The following is an 8,367-nucleotide window of genomic DNA, read 5'->3' as shown; positions in this document are numbered from 1 at the left end:
ACAACAATTGTGGATTCCTAATTCACAAACATGTTCACAGGTCTAAACACATGCACAATGAATCCAACTTTTACAAATAAACCAAAGGGTTTATTATTTAATTTAAACATATATGTCACCGATATAGGGATGACATTGGATTTAGCATGCACGACCAAATCACTAACTCCATGTATCATTGTCGGGATATAGGTCTTGTACAATAAACAAACAACATAAAGTGTAGATGCACTATATATATATACTCAAAGCAACAAGTGTGTGAAACCACAAAATAAAGCATTTAATAAAATTCAATAAAATAATTGATTTAAATCATTCATTTGCATCATAGTATGAGTCTATTGCAAGAATGATATAAGTATACGTAGCTCAAACACATTAACAATAAATTCAACAATATTCATCAAATAAACATAAACAAAATCCATGTATGAATATAAATAACTAGACATCATCATAAGGCATTATGTCACATCACTAATACCATCATGCAGATATGATCAAACTGAATCAGTAGAACATCTAACATCTATCAGCTATGATACTAGCAATCAAAATAATCATAAGGTCATTAAAGCACCTCAAATACAAATAACCAAGAATACATCAAAGTATCTCTTGAATCAAAATAAGCCAAGGTACAAAATGCAAACATAGAAGTTACTATAGAACGTAAGTCCCTACTCTACTCTTTGTGGTTAGACTCTTAATTATTTTTTGTAAAACTAACTTCTTTCACCAAAGCTTCCTCTTGCTCTAAAATTCTTTCCTCCTATTCCTCTATTACTTAGGTCTCCTTTCCTCTTAAGACTTTCTTCATTCCTCAAGACCAATGGAAAACATTCATCCACTATTTTTGGAGTACTAGGCTCATTTCATCTTGTAAGGAAAATCTAAGCCCATTCATATAGCGAGCAACATTCTCCCTTCATCTTCATAATGGGTTGTCTGTAAACTTAACTTGTGGAATTCCTTTGTATAGGAAGCCACATCCAAATCATTTGCCTCAAGTTATGCAACCTTCCGATGAAGTGAATGTCATAATCAGCATGAAAGAACTTTGTCTTGATCAAGGACATCATTTTTCTTCAAGCATTGATCATGTTCTTTCTCATGTTCACCCTTTCACCTTGGGTGCAATTCCACCGCATGAATGCAAACCCTTTCAATCTAGTTTCAACAGACTTTTCCTTTCTATCCTCAACCACTTTGTTGTAATCAAAATAGTTATTTAGGGCATCTATCCATTCTGAAACTTCATTTTCATCCAACTTTTCACTATAGGTAGGAACATCTACCTTAGATTATTAGTGTGTTGCTTTAAGGCATCTATAGACACCTTTTGATCTACAACCATCTCTGGGACTATGGGTCTATCTCCTTCCATCTCTACTTCATCTTTAGTTCCCTCATGTTCCCCTTTTCTCTTTCAATTTCCTTAGCTCTTCAACCATCATGGCCCTTCACTCTCGTTTCCTTTGCTTCATCTCTTGCAATTTATTTTCCATGTTTTACTTGTGTCCCTTTGGAAGCATTATGCTAGCCTCTCCCTCACTCTCTTTTGCTAACATACACCAAACACAAACTCTACTACTGGCTTTGATACCAATATGATGCATAAGCACATGGAAGTCTAATGGTTTTCAACCACAATACACCAAATTAGATTCTACTTTGTCAGGATTTCTCACATGGCATCTACTTGCCCCAAATTAGGCCAAACTGACTCAATTTGATCCTAGAATTTGAGATCACATACTCATTGGCAAAACTGAACCTTTCATCAACCCCAACTTGCTAGATATAACTTCTCGTATCAAACATTAGTATAACCACTCTTATCACCATTAACTACAAGCACAAAACTCCAACTAGAGGAATAAGTGTGCTAGGCACATACTAGTTACCTCTACATACCTTAGGGACTCCAAGTATGAAGAAACAAGTGCCCATGTTGACGCACAAGAGTTACTTGAACACAAATTGGCCTAATCCTTGTAGCTCTTTCTCAAGTCCTTTATGGACATAACTTTCAAACTTTCCAAACAATTATCAGAGTAAAACCACTTTCATATACCCTTTATCGAGACATGAAACATTCCTGACTCCCACACTCAAGTCCCTTCATTTGACTAGTCAAAGTGGTACATCTCATACAAGCCTAGTATGCTTATAAGGCATATTTACAAAGTAAGTATTAGATAAGAGTTTGACCTTTGCTTGCCAATGGTTGAAATATGTTTGCACACTTCCAAAGTCACCAAGTCCACCTTCAAATGTGCATAACACCCTTATTCATACCTCTGCACACAAACCATTAATTATCTTTAACTAGTCACATAAGGATGGCTGACCTTAAATTGCAATTTCGACAATTGAATCCACTTCCTCTTGACTCAAGACCTTGAAAATCTTATAGAATATGCCTAGACCCTTCATTACCCCAAGAAATAGAATTTTCCATCTCGACAATGAAGGGTTACTACACCATTTTGTGTCAAAACCCCAAGTGCTAAGGGCTTTAGACCAATTTCTACAAATTGATATGGATCTCCCTCCAAACATAACCAAATTTAATGGGACTAAAATGAAAATAGAGTTAACTCATTCCCCTACACTCTACAATAGTTTTCAAATCCAATCCAATAAGTGTCAATCCACAACACTACTATAAGGAAACCAATGTATTTTTACGAAGAACCAAAAGCAACTATCATTCATATTTTGATCAAATCTCCAAGTTTCATCTCCAATCAACCCAAAATATCTTAAACCATCATTCTAGACCTATCCCAACCAATTCCAACTTATTTTCAAATCAATCAACCATTGAGCCAAAAGTTGTACAAAATGTCGTCAAATTTGCATGGCAACATTTTAACAACTTTTATATTTTTGCAATTTCTACATCTAATCTATCAAAACACCCTACAAACATTACAAATAGAGCACACAATCTTCAATGATCTTTGACCAACCATATAGGACCTAATAGGTTATAAACATTATATTTACACTATGGTCTCGTTACAAAACATGAAACATTGTAAATAGTCTTAAAGACCTTATTACAACTGTAGATTGTATCAAGTTATCAAATTCACCATAGGAGTTATGGATCTCTTAGGTGCTCCTACACCGCTATTGCAAACATGATTTTTTTTAGTGATAAATCTTTATTATATTTCTACTTTAAAAGTTTTATTTTTAATTATAATTGTAGATTCTCTTAAATAGATTTTTTTTTAAAGAAGCAATCACTTTTTCGTTAAAACCTTTATTACACAAACCTCACTTTCTAAATAGTAAATCAGCTTGTGTAATGCCCAAGCATTTTGAATCTTCCTTATATGTATTGCACATCGTATCAATTCATTTGAAAGAAACATTTGACATTTTATTTAGCCTATAGAGAAAAACATAGTTTGTCATATAACTAAACAGAAAAGAAATTTCGAGAGTTTACAAATGTGTTAACCCTAATTAACACGTTTACAGATATAAATTTCTGTGATCAACTTTTCTGAATTCGACAAAACCAAAAGCCCTTGCAGTCATATGAGAAGATACGCGAGGCCTATATGGAGATTTTGCTCGAATATAAATCGACTGTTAATTCCTCCCTGCGATTGAACTACCGTATCAAAAGAGAAAAAATCTGGTTAAAAGCTCTTACAGAGCTGAAATTTTCGAAATGTGGCAAAGATGGAGGCGGAATAAATAATTAATCAGCGAGGGTCATGACTACAGAGAGGGCATGCCTGTGACAGAAAGAATTTTTTGTTAAAAAATTGTTAATGGTGCGGCGTGCGTGGACGGCCCTTGGCTGCTCCACAGAGCAGAGCATTATGAGGAATATCATATTCATCTCTCAGTGATTTCACTGGAGATTTAACCATCAGATAAGTTTGCTGACCCAGGTACTGCCTTTCCCATGTTTCTGACCTTAGATTCCACATTCCCGCGTTGTCCAAGCTTACAAGAATGGCAGTCCACGATCTTGGGTATACCTGAGCAATCCATCAAAAAAAATTATTAACAGATTACTACAATGAACAACCCATCAAAAAAAGCTTATTAACAGATGCCTAATTAATTGAAGAATTTGAATTAGGTGCATATAAACTGTATATACACCCTGATTCACAGGTGTGTGTATATATCAATGGGGAAGATTGTTTCATGGGTAGCAGAACATGATTGATATGATGACAAACCTGGGTTGTGCATCGAGCAACTGTATCAAACAGATTGTATCCCTTCCTGCTTGCAGATGTCCATTCTCCTCCGTCCATTCTGTTAAATTACAAATGGGTTTTATGAGCAATGCAATTAAAAAAAACGATAAAGATGTGATAAAGTTTTAAGATCTGTAACTTACCCTGCTACAAAGAAAGAGTAACCATCCAAATGCCATGATTGAATGGTGTTCTCATAGTTTTGGAACACAATCTCAATAAATGCCCTGTAGGTTCCAGCGATCACAGCAGTCTGCAGATAAGGAGATCTGCCATCTGGATAATCAGGGATCCCGCCTAAAGAAAACTTTCCGCCAATGCCGTAGTAATCTGCAAGCTTCAATGGTGTGTCAGGTTGCACAAAGGAAACGCCATTCACTGTATAGCGTTGTTTCCCATTGATGAAGGGGCCTGAATTTGCAAGCTTGATAGTTCTAGAAATGGTGATGGTGCCATAATGGTATGATCCTTGGGGGTTAGGACGGGGTCCGCTGGCTGTCAAGTTCCATCTGCACAACCATTGCATTGCTTTGTTTAAGAAATGAACGTGGAAATCAAAACAATAATGGGATCATCTAAATTCCCTAGTCCTGTTAGAGAATAGTATTCTCACACTGATCTAATATAATAGCAACATAAATTGTTAATCAATCACTTGTACATGAAGGATAGGGAGATATCTAGCAATAATCCTAGAAGAAACAGCTAAGTTCTATCTGTATAATAGCCTCTTCATAAATGACAAACTACTTGTTACTGAGAGCCACGGACTAAGGGGTATCAGGTCACACAATGAGACTGATTCATGGTGGGCTCTTTAAGAACCTTTCAACTTCACCAATAGACCCAGAGACCATTGACAGTACTTGTCATTTTAAATGCTGGAAATTACTCAAATATAAGAAAAAATTCAAAATGGAATTGGCTTTCCAAGTTCCAATGCATTCCCAGCACTCTTGTGAAACAGAAGAAAACAAAATGCAAATCATCAAGCAAGCAGGGTTAGAACCAAACCTGATGGATCTGGCCTGGTTAATAGACCAATCAATCTGGGTAGTTGGACCCCATGGAAGAGGTCCAGAAACACCCTTCTGAGAATTGCTGTAGCGGAAAACTCCAACCCCAGTCAAAATAGGACTGGTGAAGCGAGTAGATGCAACCATGTAGTAGTCCTGAGGTGGCTGATCCGCGGTAACCAGAACAGAGTAGCTCTGACCAACATGGATATCAAGAGAATCATAGAGGTTTTGAACGGTGTGAGAGCCCTCCACTTCTATAAGTTTCATTTTGTGACCCTGAATCCTGAAATTAAGAGAGGATGACAATCCCACATTTGATATTCGCAGTCGATAAGTTTTCCCTGAAAAAAGGCAACCCGATTGATCAAAGATTGGATGCGAAGTAACCAGATTGCTCACAGACTTAACAGGCATGAATTATACAGATTCACCAATACCAACAAGACCGTACATTGATTCACTGTCAATGAATAGCCATTTGGGCCTCGTCCATTTATAAGAACACCGTCAGGATTGCCCAAAGCTCTACCATAGTCAAGCCTTCTCCGAAGGGTCTGCAAACAGGTTTAAAATGCTCAGATAGAGTGGTAATGAAAGAACAACAGCCAAACAATATGGACAACAAGAAGTTGCACCTAAGCAATCCTTAATAACATTCAACAGATCTAGCTTCTCAGCAAGAGTTCAAGCAAAAGAGTTAGCTTCTCAGCTAGTCAGCAAGAGCCCGAGCAAAGAAAAAAACTTAAAATTTGTTCCAATTCTTAAAGATGTGATCATGACTGCTTCCAATCAAACTTCATGACCCATCATTAGGGGAAGAGACCCAGCAGCCGTTTAGGCTAGCTTTGCGCATCTAGATCTCCTAAACTGTAAATTGAATTATTTTTTAAATCATAAGTCAAATTATGTCAATTTTATCAGTACCTCTGTAGATGGCTCAAGCTAAGGTTTCAGCGTTTGGCCATTTACGGATCTCTGCAGAGACTGGTGTGCAAAGTGGTTAAAATGTTTTATTTTAAATTACTCGGTTATGTTCACCTCCCAATAGCCCCTCACCAAAACAAACAGTACTTTTGGCACAAATGGACCAAAGCAACCAAAAAAGAAAGCTAAAAAATGCTCAGCTATTAATCATAATTAGCGATATCTATGGCTGTGGCTATTGGTTCTCTTCCCCTAGGCATGGGAGCAAGAGAAGAAAAGCAAGGATCTAATCATAGAGTTCGATCCCATGGGCATGAGAGCAAGAGTATCAGCAACAGAAGAAAAGCAAGGACCATGGAGCTTGATCCCATTTATGACAACAATAAAATGTACACAATCAAATTGAAAAGAATTCGAACAAATTATCATAAGATATGGAGGTTTGATGATTTTAGCTTAAAGTTTACTTCTCAGATTTGATAACTTACAGCGTGGTTGCCTTTGTACCAGTCACCTATCAGCAGAGTGATATCACCATCAGGTGAAGGGAATGGAACAGGAATTCTAGGCCTGCTAACAACATTAATGCCTCCAAATCCTCCTGCTGCCTTGTGGAAGTAGAGAGATGGAAAATAGAAATAGCTGCCTATCTGATCTTTCACCTGGAACTTGTAAGTAAAGTTCTTTCCTCGTGGAATGGGGCAGTTGGTTCCCATAACCCCATCTTGCCAAGAGTTTCTCCTCTGTTGTATCCCATTCCTGTTACAGGAGCATTTATTTATCTCAGCACAGTGCAAACTCCATTAAAAGTGACTCAAAAAAAACAAGATGTGGCATACCAACGTGCAAAAAAGGGAGATTTAGAACTCACCATGATAAAAGGAATGGCTGGTTCAACTTATTGATTACATTAATAATAATGTTATCATTTGTCACACTGTCAATCTGAGGTCCAGGGAACTGGCCATTGATAAGAATCCCCTGCAACAGCAACAATACAGATCACTCAGTCATGCAACCAAATCGATTTTCATATGGAATGGACTTCGACTGAATATGATTTTTAAATAAAGGAAACAAAAATCACCTGCTGAGGAACACCAAGAGGCCATATAGTACCATATGTAACCGTCCATGTGAAAAATCTATACGGATCCTCCGCTAGAGCAGAGGAACCAAATAATGTTATAATGAAATACACATGAAAAATTGAACGCCACACAAAACCCATCGATCTCTCAATTCAAACTCTTGCTATCCTTACTCCTTTACTCCGCAGAATGGATGAACTTGTACCTGCAAATGAGCAATCATAACTCCATAAGAGAAAAATAGACCTCTCTCTTTTCAGACATTGAAATGGAATAAAGAAAATACTGGATCCAGTAAAGTCGAAAAAACATAACAATGCATAATCTACCTGATTTCACGCCATAAAATGAATGGGTCTAAGTAAAAACAGTACAGAACCCCTTTAAAAAGATCCTAAATGAGAAAAAACGTATACAGAAAAGTTTCATACCTTCCTCTGCACCAAAGTGTAAACTCAATCTCACACTTTCCACAAAAACCCAAGGAGGTATTGTTTTCTCCAAGACAAAAGATGGTTTGAGACCCTTCTTTAGACCGCCTTGCAAACAATGGCATCCATTTTCCTCCGTCTGACAGAAAAGGGCTTTAACAGTACATCATAATGCCAGCAATGGAGATGTATATATGGAAGGGCCTGGACAGCAGGAAATCATAGTTTATTGAAGTTCATGAGATCTTACTTATTAAATGAACAAACGGTTTTTTGCCCCTCTGTAACGCGGCAAAATTGAACTCACTCGAAGGACAGATTATCCCAATCTTGTTCCGTCCACTCACCTTCCTGGAAAACCACCCAAATCATACAACTGTTAATAGATATAAACATTAATTCAACTTGCTGTAATACCCCGCCATTCAACATAAGTACATAATTTAATATTACAAAACTAGGCTCTGTATATTATCTTTCAGGGGAAAACTGCAAATTTTGTCCTTTTCTTCAACTTCGTTAAATAGTTATTTGGGTTATTTAAATCGGTTATAGATTTAATTTAAGCTTAATTAGACATCATAATCAGACGTCATTATTCGTTAAGGTTCCGTTTGGTTGCTGGAATATGAGTGGAATAGGAAAACGAAATTAGAATATG

The 8,367-nt window shown here is 36.9% G+C and overlaps 1 protein-coding gene across 1 annotated transcript; it reads right to left on the bottom strand.

The window, feature by feature from the left end:
• Positions 1-3,378: 3,378 nt before the first annotated feature.
• Positions 3,379-8,121, bottom strand: LOC149549164 (protein SKU5 SIMILAR 14-like). Its single transcript, XM_089792580.1, has 9 exons — positions 7,707-8,121; positions 7,272-7,480; positions 7,056-7,165; positions 6,673-6,943; positions 5,712-5,814; positions 5,256-5,601; positions 4,385-4,750; positions 4,221-4,299; positions 3,379-4,013 (listed from the first exon to the last, which is right to left on the bottom strand). Exons 2-9 carry the CDS (start codon positions 7,413-7,415, stop codon positions 3,798-3,800), a joined length of 1,635 nt encoding a protein of 544 aa, XP_089648706.1. The 5' UTR covers positions 7,416-7,480; positions 7,707-8,121; the 3' UTR covers positions 3,379-3,797.
• Between the last annotated feature and the right edge of the window lie 246 nt (positions 8,122-8,367).

This window comes from Cupressus sempervirens, chromosome 7 (genome assembly GCF_028749045.1).
Source record: "Cupressus sempervirens isolate cs-2001-9-10 chromosome 7, ASM2874904v1, whole genome shotgun sequence".
Classification (NCBI taxonomy): domain Eukaryota; kingdom Viridiplantae; phylum Streptophyta; class Pinopsida; order Cupressales; family Cupressaceae; genus Cupressus; species Cupressus sempervirens.
This window is presented reverse-complemented; position numbering and strand designations above follow the sequence as displayed.